Here is a 19,156-nt window from a genome sequence, read left to right on the forward strand (position 1 = left end):
TTACTTGAATTATCAATACTTAACACATTTAAATGCCCACTTACAGTTTATCTTAATTACAAGCTTCTTTTCCTCATACAGTTCATGTACAAGAAAAAAATTAGTATTAATTATATAGGCAGTTTGGAAGACTTATTCCATTAAGATCATTAGAGAAATGACATATGGTTAATTTCTTTAAAGAGTTCGTATTAGATAGCTTAAACTCTAATTAACAGGGTTACTTGTCTCAGTATATGCACACTATTTTCAAGGAGCAAATGCTGTAAAATTATTGATGACTGTGCTATCATTTCTCTATATTTAAGTTACATTTTTGTATTGATACTACCCAATTCAAATATTCCCCAGTTCATTTTTCTACAGGTACTCCCTAATTCAAATGCAAAGTGGAATCCATGCTTTAATCACTCATGGTTACCATCACAGTCTATACCCTTAGTTAACACTGAAGTCATTAATCATTAATTAATGACCACCAGCAGCTGTCCTCTGTTCAAAACTGAAGCTGGGGATATGAAAGTCCAGGTCACCCTACAATAGTCTATTCATTGCTAATCTTGTTAATTGATTGATTTTCACCTTCATCCACTCCCATATTTCCATCCTGTTCTTGGTCCTCATTTTCTAATTCTTTCTTCAGAAAGAAAACAACTCTTTTTATAAATCTATGTCCAGAATTTTCCTGTTTTTCCCCCTCAATTATGTTTATAATAAAAATAGATCTGGGATGTGCATGTTCTATTTTCAAGGTCTGTTTAGAGACAATCCTGCTTTCTGAAATGCTGTTTCTCTCTGTAATTACTTAGTCCATTGTTGTTCTTCAGGGAGAACAGCTGCCATCATCTCATCCAGATGTCTACTTCTCTCCTTTATATATTAGCTTATTCACTTATTCTATATTTGGTGTTAAGATGATAAAAAGGGAAAGCAAGAAAACTATAACAAAATCTTAGGAAGAAAGTCAAATTGAGTATACAGCCAAAATCCAGTGTTCCTTTTCTTATCCATTACAAGAAAGCTCTGGGACTGCATATTATTTATACCGTAAAGGGGAACCTATATTATTGGCCGTTATTGGCAAAGGATTAAAAGTAGCTGCAAAACACTTGAAGAAGAGAAGGCAAAAGCATGGACCCACACTCCTTGCTTCTCCCTGTGAGGTGAAAAGTGCTTTGGAGAAAGCTCTGAGGTGGCTGTGCTTCTGAGGAGACTGGAGACAGGCAGGGATGGAGCTGGCATTTTGTTGTTGCACATGCGCAGCTTGAATTCTTTTGGTTTAAGTGAAGTCAGATCTTTCCTATTCCAGTTTAATAATTGGAACTATGGGACACCGATTTACCTAAAAACAGTTCTGCATCAAGGTCCCAAATACTGATGATTATTCTGGAGGCTTATCACAACTGAAAGGGTTAGCTAAACTATACTGTGTTGCTGAATTTGTTTTGCACACTCCTGTGACTTTGTGAATAATTTATTATATTTAGAAAAAAAAAAAAAAAAAAAAAGAGAGAGAGAGAAATACGGCATATTTGCATGCAAATATAACTTCCAAAAATATGGGACATTCTAATCCTAGTAAACACTTGTTTTTTTGAAAACATCTTTTAAGATAAAATTCAATTTTACATATTATTTCACAACAGACTCACCTAGCAAAACTATTTCACACAGCAAATCCTGCAAGAGGCATATATATTTATTTTTTTATCTTCTTACTTGGACTTTAAGACTTCTTTACAGAATATTATGAAATAGTTCTTTGAATAAAATCTATTTTCTTTATTTTTTTCTTACTCCTGTTCTGGGTATTCCTCCTAGACTGAAGAAATGTTTTAATTCCAATAACAATAAATTCTGTAACTACAAACTCTGTAAGTCCAATAATATATTTTATCGCTTTAAGAGGGTATACATTTCCCCCAGAATTTAACTTGAAAAGCCCAACACACAGCTTGAACGTTGACCAGTCCACCCTTCCTGTGATATCTGTTCATCACAAAATCAGTGCTAAGATCTCCTTGAATATAAGGAAGACAAAGATATTCTCAGTTCTAGCCAAAATAGGCAAGTTGATGGCTAAAATACATATTTTCAGGCAGGACGACCATTACGTTCTCCACAGCTCTTTAACAAATTGTTTAAACCTTTAAACACCCACTTATGTTTCTTCAACCTCAGAATGTGTATTATAATCGTGATTTCCAGTTTCATGGAACAGGATGTATTTTTGCAAAATACATTCTCATGGAGGGTTCTATTGTACAATTAATCAGTATTACTTCACATAACATCCTATAAGTTTTTATACTTTTCAACCAGTCAGGCAGAGGGAATATATTGTAGAATATTTAGTATGACAGCTAAAGTAAAGTAAGCTTTAATTTATTTCCAGTTTCCTCCATGTCTGCCATTTTCTGTATTCTTCCTTGAACAGAAAATTTTAAGGGAAGGATTTTCTAAAGCACTTAGCATAGGCCTGTTTCCCCTAAAGGAAAATCTGTAACTCCCACTGATTTCAATGGTAGGACTGTAATGCAAATACAGAATAATTGAAAATCCCACTTTAAGAGATTTCAGTCTAGACATAAGGTCTGTGACCTTGTCAGAGACTTCTTTTTTTGCATTAATTCAAACTGATCTCTTAATATATTGTCTCTTATCATTGACATTTAAAAATAAGGTTTCTATGTTTTAAAAGAGATTTCATCATTTAGATTTTCTCTGTTTATTTATTTATTTACATCTAGCAAGATATGTTATTTGGACCTAGGTAGTTTTTTTTTATTATTTTTTATTTATTTATTTATTTATTTTTTTAATTCCAACTTGTATTGTGCACCAAACCTCCAGGGTACTTATGATAAACTGATGCTTTCAAAATCTTCTATTATATTGTCAAAAGTGACAATGATAGCGAATTCTGCATCTATAGTAGTGCTCCCTATTTTATTGCTACTAGAACAGCCAGACTGGAGCTGTAAATATCCTACTCAGCCAAGTGAAAAATGTTTATTTTACTTTTTCTCCTAATGCCAACCCCTTTAATTTACTGTTTCCTTACTAAAAGTAAGGAATGTTATGCAAGTCTGCCACAAGCAACAGATACTTGTATTGGATACTTGGCCTCCATCCTATACATATTTCTGCTTTACAAAGAAAGCGGGAAGTAGCTTTCAGACCACTGCTGAAACTCATAACTTGCTACCTCTTCTCACATTAGTCTGGTTAAAAATCCATCTACACAATCAGAGGGCTCCACAAAAACACCTCTGAACAAAACAGTTTTTTTCAGCATGGAGATAACAGAAGGATGGATATACCACAGGACAGAAAGGTGTCTAAAACCAATCAAGTACTATCCAAAGTTGGTCTGATAAACTAAAAATTTAGTACCAACTCTCTGGAGACATCTGATGTCTCTGATGTCTATTTTCTACTCTTCTGGGGACATCACCATGGCCAGAATTTGTCAAATGATTTTCCAGGGGGCTCTCAGGGAAATTACAGTATATCTATCATCATGGACAGTGCTCTTGAGGTGAAGAAAATGGAACACACTACAGTGGTGGATGAATTGTTGCTGTTGCTTTGCTCCTGATCTCTCATTTTTTTCATTTTTATTTTTTTCTCATGAATTATCTAACCATAAATATTAGGAAAAAAAATCTTGTTTTTTTCTATCCTCTTATACAGCAGAAAGATTTCTTAATGCATTAGATACTTCATCTTATTTCCCTGGAGGTACTGTGGCACAAGCACTCGAATGACTCACTGGATGTCAAACAGGACAGTACTATTTTTGGTAAGGTAACTGTAGTGTTTGTGGCTCTCAATGGGGAGAGTAGACCTTCCTTCGGTGTTGCTCACCTAATTGAGGAAAGGGTTCTCTACTTGAAAACAGGGACAAAAATATGCTGTACCAGTCGTAAAGCAGAATGATACTGATGCTTTGCTCTCAGGTCAGCCTCGACACTGTCTCTAGTGATGCTCCTGATTTTCCCTAAGGCAGATCCTTGGTAGTTTACAGAGGTACACCAAAACAGCATAACAAATGCATCATCACAACCACTGCACCTAAGTTGCTTTCCCTGGAAACAAATTGGTTGCTAGTGCCAACCAGCCTTACAAATCATTATTTCTGTATTTTTTTATATATTGATAAATATTTGCATAGGCACATGTTAACAAAATTTATGTATCTGAAAAATTCTGTCATAAAATCTGCTATCATATTTAAGATCACCATTAATTGCTCTAATAAGCAGAAACAAGATGACAATAAATCTTCATTGCTGTTTACATCTAAAGTATCTAAAATATGAATTAAGAATCAAACCACAGAGTTAAGGAAAAAAGCAAGTCTTGACATGATATTCCATTTTCCTAATACTACAGTCATCCCAGGATGAACTCACCTTTGTCATCCTACCTCCTTTACATATTTCCCATTTGAACAAGTTAGAAGTAAAGTTGAGATTCGATGAAGAACCTCAGTGGACTTCAAACTAACGTGAAACCCACTCCCTGAAAGGTGCACTAAGCTAATAGTACACCTTGGCTACTCATAACAGACTGGAATATATGTGCAGACAAAAATCAACCACATTCTCTACTTACTTCCCAAACATTAAAATAATGTGTACAGAAGTTAAGTTGAATTTTACATCTATTTTCACCTTCAAAGAACTAGTAGCAAAGTACTCAACTGTTCTTACCGAGCATGTATACACTCCAAACTTATGCAAAACACTGAAAAATATTTAAAAGGTATTATTTTTTATGGACATCCCACCCTTTCAGAAACCAGTCCTTTTCTGAAAAGAACTGACCATTTTTGCCTACTCTGTAGTGTGAAACCTTCATCTTTTTTTTTTTTTTAAATGCACCAACACTGAAAGATTCAATAGTTTTCCAAACCCCAAACATCAAAGTTAACACTGTGTGACAGCTGATATTTTCCAAAGTCATCATATTTAGTGGTCTGTAACAGGGTAAATGACACAATTACTTGCTGTAATTACCATTGCTGACAATATATTTTCCCTGATGATTGGTCTATGTGACTCAGAGCTGCTTATCTTTATCAGTCCAGTCCAAATCTCCATTTCCACGTGACGTGGATATTAACTTAGTAGGTATTTATAAATTAGTTCCAATATCTGCCAAGACAGATATTTTGGATAGTATAAATTCATAATTTATTGTGTGGTTAGGCAGTCCACCACTTTAACATCATTTTGCATTTGGAAATAAGCATGCATAATGAAATATTGTTTCCCATTTAAATCAAATGGTCATTTATTAATATGTTGGAAGGAAAACATGCTGAAACAAGTCAACAAAACATAGGAATAAAATGCCAATAAGTAAGTACATTGAGATTTTCACAAAACACTCATTCCCAAAGCAAAACATGAGTTTAAATTAAAATAAATAAATAAATAAAGGATAAAATATTAAGATACTTAATTCTCATTGCCTTCCCACCTTCCCATAATGATTTTAAGAAATACCTACAGAAGACATTGGAGACTTTTTACTTAAAGCACTGTGATTTACAGGCTTATCAAACTAGCTGACTGCAAGTGTTTCCCTGGAATACCGTACATGTCTAAAATATAAAATAGATACAATTCCCTGTTTTGTTTTTCCTAAGCATATTATGATGTTGTGTAAAAATAATGGCATATAAGGACAGTAGGAAACAGAAGCAGGCTTTTTAAGATGGTTTGGAAGCTTGCCAGAAAAAAAAAATCTACTCCTACAAAAACTCCTACAAAATCTCCAGGTTGGACAGATTCCTATTTTATCAATAAGCTTGTTGACAGAGCTCTCAGTTCTCAAGAGAAACATCAAGATTTTGAGAAACATCAAGATTTTTATTATTATTATTATTATACTGATTTGATGGGAGATAATTTTTGCACATCCAACTATATAAATTGTATAGGACACTGACTTCAGGAAAGTCGGTTAACATTTCTCAAATAATTTCTGGTTTACATTTTCTAGTTCAAACTTAAAGATGCCTCAAAACCACTAGTAAAAAAAAAAAAAAAAAAAAAAAAAAGGCATGATAAGAAAGAACAGTTCTGTATATTGAGAATGCCCTCTGAAATAATATCAAGAACCTTTTAGAGACACATTATTTTAAAAACAGTGCCTCACAATATGGACCTACATTAACAAAAGTGAAATTTCACCCAAGAACCTTAATATTATGTTGTACAGGAGTACAGCATAAACAGCGATGCTCCCTTTTGCATTAACATGGCTTTTCAAATTAATTGTAATGATTTGGCCAGTCTTCTGCAGGGCAGTGCCAGAGCAAAACCCCGAGGATGGGTCCCAATGTATTTTCGTAGTAGGTAGTGTTTGTTCCTTCTTGTTGGCCTACTCTTTCTGACTGCTGCGGGGAGCAGCAGTCACCTCTCTGCTCATTTGGGTGGACTGGCAAACACAAAGCAAATTCTGGAACTGAAACAAGCTTAGACAGAAAAAGAAGAGCAGAAAAAGCACCAATTTAGCTTTCATGGTACGCCTCCATGCAGGAACAGTCACCGTCTGGCTGCAAATTTCTGTGTGCACCAAAAGAAATATGCAGAACTAAAAATATAAGACTTTCTTTGGGATTATGCAGAATACTGACACCAGATGAGTCAGTGAAGTGAATAAACCCAATATGTTTACTTTGTGCACCAAGACATTTCAGGGTTGATTTCAGCATAACTCTGATTGCAAAGAAGGACTAGCAAGTACACAGCTCGTGCTGTGGTTGAGATGTTTGTACCACGTAGGCTTCTACTCAAGCACATAGCTGAAAGAACCAGAAAGGCTACTTCTGAATTCTTTTGGCTGCAGCAGTGAATTTCTAATTTGAAGAAGTTTGATGCAGCAAAGTAGATCTGTTCTTGTAAGTCAAAAATCATCAGTCCAAGAGATGGATAAAAGTGAGTATCATTGATAAAAAATTATCCCAGTGACAAACCTAGGCAGTACTTTAATAGATGATGACAAATACTAAGTCACAGTGACTTCCAGTGTTGACTGATAGTATAAAACATGAGTTAAGGAAATGGTTTGCCATTTAGCATAGAGCAGACTGATCTTTGAAAGATTTCATGAAATAATATAGGACACATAAACTGGAGTTGCTGACTACTGGACATGCCGTTTAGCATGCAGTGGAAATTAAATTATAAAGAATTAAAAGTTTCCATGCTCACAGGTTATCTGAACAGAAATAATTCAGGGATTCCATCCTCTTCACATAGGAAGCTTCCATATTCAATCAAATGAAAAAAAACTTTCAGATACAGTATTAAGAATTAAACAATGTTATGTCTCCTTTTATAAGTCTTGACAGGCAATTACCCCCCTGCCTTTTCTGACAACTGTGTTACCTTAAGATCAGAAATACTTTTCAACAATAGAAAGCCAACAGACCAACAGGTCTGGCAATAGTCATATACTGCCAGATGTGTCTAATACCCTCAAAACTTGGGGTTATTTATATCATGGCCAGTGTCTTTGATTTTTATTGCGAATTTGTAGAAAAAATGCTGACATCAGTATAGCATGACTACATAACCTTAAATAACTCCACCGTTCCTTTTTAAAAGCTGTCTTGCTTCATACAGGAGCACCCATCTCTCACTGACCTTGGCTAGAGTTCCTCTGAGAACAGGCTAAGCTCTCCCAGCATGAGATGATCACCAGCTGGCTCAGACATGATAGATATGAGCTATCTAACTTCCTTGACTTATGGCTCACTCAATGAAACAGCAGCAGATTCCCATCTCCTGAGACAGAAAGATCTTTGCAACTTCAGAGAAACTATCCTCAAGGCTACCTACCATGTTCCCTTATCTTTGCAATCTATCTTTCACAGTCTGTGATCATCCATAGAAAGATGGATAATTTCTGTAAAAGAATTAATCATCCAATACTGAAAATCACACATTCATGTATTTGTCAAGTGAATACATTTGCTTTTTATCAACCCACACTGTATTCTATGAAAGACCCTTTAAAATGTGTTGGGTTTTGATCAGCGAAGAAATCAGTCTTGCTGTAATTGCACAGTTAGATTAACAGTTGTTATGAACTGGATCAGTAACCAAGGAGAAAAAATTAAAAATATATATATAAAAATAATAATAATAATAATAATAAATCTTCTTTAAAAAAAAAAAAAGTCTGGTTCCAGACTAAAACAACCTCTAAACTAAGTTGTCAATGATAACTTGATCCAATCCAAATAAATCATAAGTGAGTTCCTTTGTATATGATACAGCAGATATATAAAAATTACTTGTGTTGTTATCTAAGTAATGCAGTAGCATAGCAACAAGCTCTGTCTGAATGATCATTCCTCTGTTAGCTTTGTGAGTTATCTTACAGCTAGAAAGCGGATATTGTACAACACAGGAGAGAATTTATCCTGAAAGAGGATTGAGAGGCTGAGGATTGTAGGCTGACATGCTATAAAGCAGAATGTAAACTGTGCCAAGTAAAGGAAATCAGAATCAAATGGGTTTTGAGTAGGAACTGCCTTGTGCTTACAAGCTAACTGCCAGGGTGTTTATTACTAACAGCAACGATGACAGTATAGCTAGACACCATCACCGCAGTGGGTTTTGGATTACACTGTTTGATAATGCATGTGTGTTCATACTTCTTTTATTCATATAATTGGGAGATACGTGTGTGTGTGGTGGGAGAATCACCAAAATCAGAGATAGAAGAGACAGATGGTTCATCTTGCCCACATCATTATAAATCCAGAGCTCCTAATCACATTTTCTCTGGCAGTTTGCTGACTAAATCATTTATTTACTCAAGCCACAGAATGTCACTACATTGATGTTATAACAAGCCCCTGTCAGTATTATTGCTCTATCCCTTGCATCGTACTGTATAATTATTCTTAGCCTTGACTTAAGTAGAGTCAACGAGCTCAGCTGCAGTACTGGAGAACTTGAGGAAAACTTGAAATATTGCTGTTCTTATCAAAATGAGTTAAAAACAGGAAGAAATTAGCTTTTAATTTCATAACGCCTTATATTATTATATTTTCAAATAAAAAAGCTGGTATGCTATATTACTAATCCGAGGTCACAGTTTTTTTCTTAAGCTTCTTTGCAGCAGTGAAAGGTGAAGTGTATACAGCAGTGCTGAATAAAGTTCCATCCTGTAGCCATATTTAGTCACTTATTAAAATGTGGCCTCATTTACCAATGTACTAAGCACTATCAGCTCTCATTATCTCTGAGATGACTTGTGGATGGTCTTGTGTGTCTGAAAAAGTAGGTCAATTTTATACTGTTAATTAATGAGAGATGAGTGTGCAGCTTTAAACACAGAAACTGGATGACTTAATTCAAGTCTGGATTACATCAGTTTTATAGTTGCATTCATCCCAGGCAATTATACCAATCTTAGAAGAAGGGGTTGCAGGTGCTAAAACATAGCCCACATTCATCATATGTAAACTAGATTTTATTTTTCATTGTAACTAAGGAGAGGCATTCCTTTCAGTCTCTTAGAACTGATTTGTGGTTATGGAAATGTACAGCTAGAAAAAAAAAAACTAACTAAAAATACATGATATTGTAAAATACCCACGCTTCACAACTAACTGGAGTCTATCTCCTACCAACTCATACTGTTACAAATCCCCTTCCAGCCACACAACAGAATCATTTGTGGACATTTTCCTGAATGTCTGGAAGAAAAGTTTTGGCAGTCCGACAAAACATTTTCTCAAGTATCCCTGCATCGCTTCTGCTGTACCATACAGGAAAAGGTGTGATTTCTCTCACTGTTGATGTCCCAAGCAATCGATGGAGGCAGATGCAAGTTTATGAGCTACGGTTTCTAGATTCCAAGAGGAATCATTAATCTGAAGTGTGTCAGAGAACCAAGGTAAAAAAATAAATAAAAATAGCACGTGACTGTATTCCGCCCTCAGAAAAAGCTGTATCTTGCAAGAAGCAGAAACTGAGCAGCCAACCAAACCTCTAATAATTTAGGAATCTGAATGATAAACATTGTTTGACCTGAGTTATTTCAACCAAATCACAGGCCCTTGTTGGTTTTAACAGAGGGAGCATCTGCACTCAAGTGATAATGATGGGCACCATTAGCATTGTAAAGACCGTCTCCATTTTCTCATAAGCATTTTCAGAAGACTTACATTGCAAACAAAGCATTAATGCAGAAGAAGGAGGCAAAATACAGCCTTTGTCTGTACACTATACCAAAGAAAAACAGTCTTGTTTATTTCCTGCCTGAAAGGATATTGAAAACTGGGCATTTGCACATATAAAGCACATTTTGTATGAGAAGTACAAAACTAATAGAGACTTCAAAAGAAGGGCAGAAAAGAAGCCTCTAAAGGTAACTTCCATTTCTGCTGAGGACTATGACTGTATCTTTAATACTATGTGTTCAAAAGCTGTGGGAGAAGTTTGGCAGTTCTAAAAGAAAACATCTCTCACTTGCTGGAGAGCATCATTAGCTCAGCATCTCCTGACCCAGAGCATGGAAACAGGAGAATTCCTGAGATGTTTCTTGAAAAAAATCTTTGACACACACATACACACACTCAAAAACCCCACCATGTATCACTGCTTAGCAAAATACCAAGCCAACAGGTATCTTTCCTAAGTAGGGACATCACCAGAGCTGCTGTGTAACCTACAGAAGATCTCTCCCTCTCCAAAGCAGGCAGCGTCAGTCTCTGGGGGCAACCATGCGTCAAAAACATTCATAGTGACATAAAATATTAACTTCCCTACAACTTCAAAAGGCTATCCACTGGCATTGACTGTAAGCCAGGCATATACACTGTTTTTTATAAGACACAGCTATCTACACAAATGGATCCAAACAGGAGGGGTTAGGGTGGGCACAGGTTTTATTACTGCAAGCAAAGCAAGTATAAACTTGTATAAACAAGTATAAATAATAAATCACAATGTTGTGGCCAGTCAGAAAGCTGGAGTGACAAAACAGTAAAGGCTGCATGGGGAAAAATAGCATGAAGTTGGTGAGATAGTATTAGATGCATGAGCACCGAGCAGGCTAAATGTGACAGTCCCTTGTCTATACATTATGACCTGGTGTCTTTGCTTTGAAGACATCTCACAATATCATTAAAGAGCAGAGTATGTGGGTGAGATATAACAACTAATATGGAAAAATGATGCACAGTGGTGCAGGCCCTTCCCCCCACCTTAGCTTTCTCCTTAAATCTTTCCCATATGTCAAGTCAATCTCCTCAGACCCTTAATTATTTTAATGTTGTTCTTGGAATTTCTTCCAATTTGCAACAGATTTGTGCTGCCAGTATTCCAAAGAATTAACATTTCAGGTGTCACTCAACTTGCTACCACCGTGCTTCCTGGCAATTTATGGAATTATTAAATTTCATTTTACTGAGAGAGGCTACTATGAAAAAAAATAAATCCTGCTGAATGCATTGACAGCACTTTGAGAAAAAATATTAGAAAAATCTCTGAGAGACATAAAGGACTTAAATATTCCCTGGGGGAGATGAGGGGCGTGGGGGGGGAGGTTCAGCTAGCATGGTCCAGTTGGATACAACCCAGTTAAAGTCCAGAAAGTCCAACACATCTGTTGCTTCTAGTAAACCCTCTGACATTTATTACCTTACCTAGACTACATGAACAGAGATATTTATTGAAGATACAGTTTTATGATCTTCATGTCTCCGGCCTGAAATCCACAGGGAGCCCTAATGCCACCCTCACTGGTAGCTCTAAGCTCAAGGCACAGGACAGCCCTCGAGGGGCTTCTCTTGGAGGGCAGCCCCCAGATGCACCCCTTCCACTTGAATCACTTCCCCTTTTCATGATGGCTGGAAAGTGGAGGCAGAAAAAGGGAGAGTAGGTGGCCCATGAAACTGCACAGAAATGGGGCCTTAAAATTGTCTTGGGCTTGGAAAATCTCTTCTCTGGGCCATGGCATGCATCTTTCTCTGCCTCAATATGATCTAAGGAGGATGCTGCACTAAATCCCACAGTGTTCCTTCTTCTGCTCCATTTTAATGTGTTATTTAGGGGGAGTGGTCCCAAGACACTTCAGTTTCTTTAAGAAACTAAAGAATTCTGTTGGGACAAAATGTGATTAATCATCCCCTGTGGACAGCATGAACTCCTCACTCTTAGCAACAAATTGTGAAAAAGAGAGGGCTTTCATCTCTGATTTCCTAACTTCTCCCTATTCTATTCAAAATAATAATATTATATTAAAAAAAAAAAAAAAGCGCGGGAAAGGTTACATATTATGCTGCTCAGAGCTCTGCCTGTGCCTTTTTGCAATCCCAGATGGAGTGAGGATGTAAGTATTACTATTCCAGAAAATATATGAAGGTATTTAGATTTAATCATCTACAACAGTGATGGTGCCACATACTGCTACATATACAAAACTATCCCAGCAGAGAGTCATGCCATTTTCTGCCTGCCTTTCCCAGTGTAACACCATAACATTCAGGTCCTGTGAAGCAAAGTGGATGGGGAATGAGCTAAAATGAAAGTAAGGAAAGCATGGTAGCCTGGGGCATATTTTTTATGCCTTTAATTTGCAGTTGTGCACCCATTTGGCATATGGGTGCAGCTTAGGACTCATCTCCCCTTCTCATAGCTATGATTGATTTCTGACCATAAAATCAGTCATGAACAACAGATTTCTGTGTAAATATGGTTGTGACTAACTCAATCTAACCCTGCAAAATTTGCTTCCAAGATGAATGCAAATAAAAAAAAACTGAAATTGATGTCTTCATTACATCCTTTGTTGTGAAAATCAAAATGTAATTCAGATCTATTGTAAAACTTGCAAAAAACATGCCATGAAGAAAGAGACTAGATCTGCTTTGGAAACAGCTACTTGCTGTCTAAATCAGTCTTTTGTGCACACAGTTCTGTCAGAGGTAGATACTGCAGATTTCTTTTCAAATGTGTCATGCAAGAGAAAAACCCTTAAATGCCACTGATTTTATGTCTCTCTTCTATTTTGATCAATGACTGGCAAATTACATATGTGCATGTGTGTATCAGAGTGAAACAATAAGATTGTTAGTCTGCTAGCAAGATGCATGGGCATCATTCACATCATAACCCACCTAATCAAAGTTCATCTATAATTTTTCAACATCTCCTTTCTGTGCTTCAGCTATCCTGTACAAACAATGACATATTAATGCCAAGCTGCAGAACATTTTCTTCCTACTTAGCAACGTTCCCAAGGATGTGCTAGCATATCTTTTGGTCCAGCTTGCAGCAAGTCAGCTATTTCATGCACAGCTACAGTTCCACAACTGGATTTGATTACACAGCATTACAAGGAACAGTGTGACCTGAAATATATTTCAAAATTTTTAACATTTAGTAACACACAGAGCCAGATGTCGCTTGTTTGCCCTATTCTTGTTATTCCTGAACTGGATTAAAAATCTGCTTCTTCCTCAGTTTCATCAGTTTTTCAGTCAAGAAGTTAAACCCAGATTTTCCATAAAGGCAAACAGATACTTGCAAAAAAAAATTAAAATTCTGTGGAAGACAAAAGATGTCTGAATGACTAAATTTAGTTGCGCACATTGGCAAAAGCCAAAGTGTATCAGACCCTCTGTACACGGGCACTGTTACATTTGAACAGAATTGCATACTGTCCAACCACACCAACTTCAATCCTGGAGCACGGGCTCTTGGTAGTTTTTGTAGTATGCTTGTGATACCAAGGTGTCCCTAAGATACTCAGGATTGCCTTTGCAAACAAGAGATGTCTGTGAGGCTTCTGCTTTATGGTTCTCACAGGTGGCTGCCAGCAGACATCCTTATAATACCCTTCCACAGCAGTTGATAGCTGATGCTATCAAAGCTGATGCTTTCAGTTATCTCAAGGAAAAGAGAAAGGAGCAATGCAGAAGTTATATCCTACAATACCCACCTTCTGCATGAATTACTTAAAACAGAGGCTACCCGATGGTATGAAAATAAAGATATTTTGCATACTAGTGTTTGAATTTGTTTCAAAATACCATTCTTTTTACAGACATCTTTCCCACTTTTACTTTTTGCCAGATGTAAACATCAGGCTTTTGTACCAACTATGGAATACATTAGCTATTTAGTTCAGCTTCTACAATAACCTGATTATTAGAACAAAAAATAAATATGGAAAACCTAGAAAAATCTCTTAAGGATAGTGAACAGCCCAGTTTTCACAGATGCCAAGCTGAATGTTTCAAAAATATCCCCTTATTTTGCAGATCTCTGTCTCTTTGGTCTATCTTTATTGTTTTTCCCCTTACTGTTCTGCTTTTCTGCCAAATGGCTTGGTTTATGCCCTTAACTTCAAAAACTAACACCACCATATCAAAAAAAAAAAAAAAAAAAAAAAAAAGCTTAAATAAAATAATTACTAGCTGCAGTGAATGGGAGATGAGCTCACGATGCACAGTGAGGTGTGCTGGACACAGACAAGTAGGTATCTGGTTCTCAAAGTGAAATCAAAGAAAGGTTTGTACTAGTTGCTTTCTACAATCATGGTAAGTAGATTAAATTGATGGACCTACATAGAGCAAATGTGAGGTTGCCTGGAACACAGGTTGAGATCCATAACCTTGGTTTTCTAAACAAAACCTATTTGGAAAATGCTTTTCTTTCTCAAGTCCTAAATGTCATTTGTTTAGTTGGATGATATTATGGCTCCATTAAATTATAAATGAAAACAAACAAACAAGTACACACACACACACAAAAGTGAAGTATAATGAGTTTTTCTTGTTAGGTATTTGCTTTAAAATACCACGGCATGCTGCAAGAGAAAACACTGTTTATGAAAAGTCAGTTATACCCAAACACGACTGCCCAGACCAAAGGTTTTGTCTGTAGGACAGCAAAATACTACCATTATCACCATAAACTCTTTCCCATTATTGTTTTGCACTGATTTTTTAATGTGCAGTGTCCTGTAAATACACTCAGTGTTTTTGCTATACAGAACTTTTGCTAGTTCTCATAACACAGTCAGTGTCTTCAGGAAAGACAATTTTAAGCAAACTAGTACTTTAAAACTTTTACAGACTCCACAGCAAAGTCACAACAAAATACCTTCACTATTTGTGTTCAATTTACCTTGGATATATATCTGGATAAATGGGTGCACATTAAAGTCTCGTAAGTCAGGAGCTTTAATAGGCAGCAAAACCATTAAAGAGAAAAGAATATGCTGAGAGGTGGAAAAACTATAGCAATCTCATGTACAAATACATACACTTTGCTTTAATACAGTGCTGTAATGTAAATGCTCTCAGTGTCACTCATATAGACTAAAACAAGCACAGAATGCCATTTAGTGATCAAACTAAATGACTTTAAAAGTCTCCTGGTTTTCACTCATTTTTAAATAATTGACCTTCCACTCTCTAGTTGTTTGGTGAATATGCCATGCAAGTCTCGCAACTCTACATAATTCACTAACTGATCAACACCTTGACCATAATTGTAGAACCAGAAGGAAATACATTTCTTTTGACATATGGACTTAACTATGTTAGGTTGCCATTAGTGGAAATTCTGCCACTCAGCAGTCACTGCATTCTCGTGATTGCCTCTCAGTATCCAAAATCCACTCTAAAGTAACTCCAGGAAAACTGCAGTTTCCACACCACAGCAAGTGGCATTACTCAGACATACACAAAATCACTGCACAATTTAAGCTTCATCTGGCTTAGAGAGCCTTAAGATATGAAATTTTACAAAACTATTTCACTTACTATTTCACTTTATTTTGCATTAGCTTTTCCCTGTATGGTCAGGGAAAAGGTGAAAGAGAAATCATTCATTTTGTCATCCATCAGTCTGATTCCAGTAGAAACTATTATTTACAAATGAGGAGCCAAACTCATTTTGGAATGGGAAATCTGTAATGGATTTCTAGCAAGTTTTACCAATTGGATTGTCCAGAGCTTTTGGACTGCATTGAATTTCACAACAGCACATTCCAGCAAATAAGAGGAATGCAGCATGCAGAGCGTTGAGAAAGACCTTTACTGTACTTATAGGTACCAAATACCCCTGTGAAGTTGTTTATGATGGTTCACCATTTGTTGAGTTCAATGAGAATTGCAAATCAGGGGAAAAAAGTGGAAAAAATACCACAGTGATTTAGTTAAACTCAGTCCTAAAATAATCTCAATGTTTACACTCAGCAGGTAGTGAAACTCAATTGAGAGTGTGGAAAATATGAGAGAATGACCAGAAACACACTGGCTGCTTCAGTAAAGACCTTCTGCAAGCAGCCTATACCTTGGTCATTCAAGAACAGGGCTTACTGAGGAAAAATAATGCTTACTGGTGTATGAAAGAGCAATTCCAAGTACAGGTAGCATCGTATGCACAAAAATAACACATATATGATTTCAGATACCCAAATGCTGCACGTACTTGGGCAAGCCATTTACACTAGATTATGAGGAAGCTGTTTCTGTACCAAGACATATCACTGATGCCGACAATGACAAGACAGAAAGGACAGTAATAACATTAAAAATGAATTTCACACTGCTGGCTCCATCTTTCTGAATAGTCCCATACACTTACAGATGATGTTGCAGAACATGAGCTCCAAGAAAGTTTTACTGAACAAATATAACCTTTTATAAAAAGGGATGATGCATTCCCCCGTGCACACAAAATAGCAGTACTGTTTTGTTCACACACATTTTTCTTCACTGAGAGAACGTGCCTTATCTTTGAATCATATTTGCTTTATCTGTCTAGTAGGAAAAATCATTCCTCCCAGGAACAATTACAGTCAGACTGGTTCTTATACAGAATGTTCCATTTTCATTCCATAACCCTAAAGTACCTTGCAATAAAAGGAGACTAGAACAAGAGAAAGTCACTGTGAACCCAGCACTCCCCCTGGAGTTTCCAGTGCCAGCAGAAGAGGAAGGGAGGATGCGGAGGTAAGACAAACACTGTGGTCCAGCAGCACAAAGCTGGATGAGCCCTTGCCCTCTGAACACACGGCATTCAGTTGGGGAACCTCTCTGATGCCAGGGCATTCAAGACAAGGGAACACCCATATCTGATAGCAAATTTAACTCATCAGAAGTTTGTAGAAGTGTCATTAGACTCCAAGTGGAGTTGTACTGGTATGCCACATGGAAACTGAGAACCCCATAGCACTGCTTTTGGTCTCTTGTTTTTCTCTTCAGCCTCCTCCCCTCCTGTTTTCAGCATCCAAGATCATGCAGACCTGAGAAAATCCATTCTGCTTTACAATTTCAGGTAAACAATGGAACTCAGACAAGATCTGTAAAAATACTGTAGCTCTACTGCACTGTATCCTTCTAATTATTTTAGTGTTTATTCTGTTTACGTTTCATGTCAACATTTTGTGAACCTAACAAAGATTAATTTTAGAAGAATTGTATCAGTGCTCCTCAATGCTATTACTCTGTTGTTTCCTTTCACAAATATACCTCTCTTACCTGTGCATGAATAATCATCAATGCGTATATATCCTGTTTTGCAGATGCACATAAAGGATCCTGGTGTATTTACACACATGGTGTTCTCCCGACAGTAGTGCTGTCCTTCAGCACACTCATCAATATCTGTGAACAAGACAAAGAGGAAGATGAGTCAAATTCAGACGTGTTCTTTAGAATACCTCCATACACCACTATCCACTTCCGGCAACACTGGATTAGACTGAACAGTTTCTTGAACAGCAATGCATTTTGGAAAGTTTTTGGCTTTCTCCTTTCAAACAACTGCTTGAAGTGTTCAAAAAACAGGAGCAGCATGAGCTTTCTGTGAGCAGCTGTTAGTGGAGTTACAAAGAAGATTACAGTGGCTTAGATCTTTCCTAATCCTTTTGAAGTGCCTATGCTGTTATTCCTACTATTTAAAGAACAGCAACAACAAAATAACTGGGGGACCAAACAGCAGACCAATTGCCTCAGTATTGCAATGTCATCCATCATTGTATCATTACAGTCACTGCAGACACCAGTATATGAGCACACTACTGCATGCATACCATATGCCTTTGATCTAACAGGTGCTGTTCTCTGGGAAGGACCTGTAAAGAGCACAGTACATTCTGAAAAGACACCAGAGCTTATTAGAAATATATGTCATAATCACAAAGTAGTAACTTTTTTGTATATTTTTATATATAAATATATACGTGTGTCTGTGCATATATACATTACGTTTTTTATATACAAATATATATGTGTGTGTGTGTGTCTGTGCATATATATATATTCACAGATACACTGTATCTAAAAGGAACCTGAAAGAATCTGGTTTATATAAAGACCTGCTCTAAAAGAAAGAAAATTACAACTTGATAAAATACTTGTTAGGGTGGAATACCTCCTGCAGTATTAAGTCACGGAGCAAACTCCAGACATAAATCACTGTAGGCATGGACTTTAAACCCGATTGGTTTTGGTACTCACTTTGTTTGTGAAATCAGGCCTGTTACTTTTAGCAGGCTATATTTAAATGGTAAGACCAAGAAAGCACCACAAATAACAAAACAACTTCTGCACACTGTTAATATGTGGTAAAGAAAGGCTATATTAATTTGGAAGTGATTAGTAGCATGCTGTTCCCATAATAGTAATAATAAAGACTGCATTACTGAGACGCTCTGTACATCTAGTATGTTGTCATGCAATGTGCTACTGAACCTTGCTAGAAAAGTGTGTTACAAATCAAAGGGGTGGATTGTTGACTGTTTTTTTTTTTTTTTTTTTTTTTTTTTCCATGCTCATCAGTTTTGATTTGTTCCCTGTTTTCAATGATGTTTACACCTTTCTGAGTTGAAAATAAAATCTCCAGATGGAGAACAATGCTGCGTTCCAGAGTCTGATGATAGTTCAAAGCAACAGATTGGATATATAAACTCTAATTGGGGTTGACTTCTTAAATGTCAACAATATTAACTCCTGTACTTTACTCCAGTTTAGATCATATGCCTTCCTCCCAATTCTTCCATCTCTTTCCAGCTTCTTTAAATTAATAGGTACTTTCCAACTCATTGACTGTTTTCCCCTTTATATTTCCACAAGAAAATTTCATTACAAAACAACATATTA

General features: G+C 36.5%; 1 protein-coding gene across 1 annotated transcript in view; it reads right to left on the bottom strand.

Annotated features, from left to right (window-relative positions):
- Nucleotides 1-19,156, bottom strand: part of NELL2 (neural EGFL like 2) — a 150,013-nt gene that overhangs the window by 47,288 nt on the left and 83,569 nt on the right. Inside the window, exon 13 of the mRNA XM_035334601.1 lies at nucleotides 17,534-17,659. Coding sequence (XP_035190492.1) covers nucleotides 17,534-17,659 — 126 coding nt within the window. The remainder of the gene's footprint in view (nucleotides 1-17,533; nucleotides 17,660-19,156) is intronic.

The sequence above is a fragment of the Oxyura jamaicensis genome, chromosome 1, assembly GCF_011077185.1.
Source record: "Oxyura jamaicensis isolate SHBP4307 breed ruddy duck chromosome 1, BPBGC_Ojam_1.0, whole genome shotgun sequence".
In the NCBI taxonomy this organism is placed as follows: Eukaryota; Metazoa; Chordata; class Aves; order Anseriformes; family Anatidae; genus Oxyura; species Oxyura jamaicensis.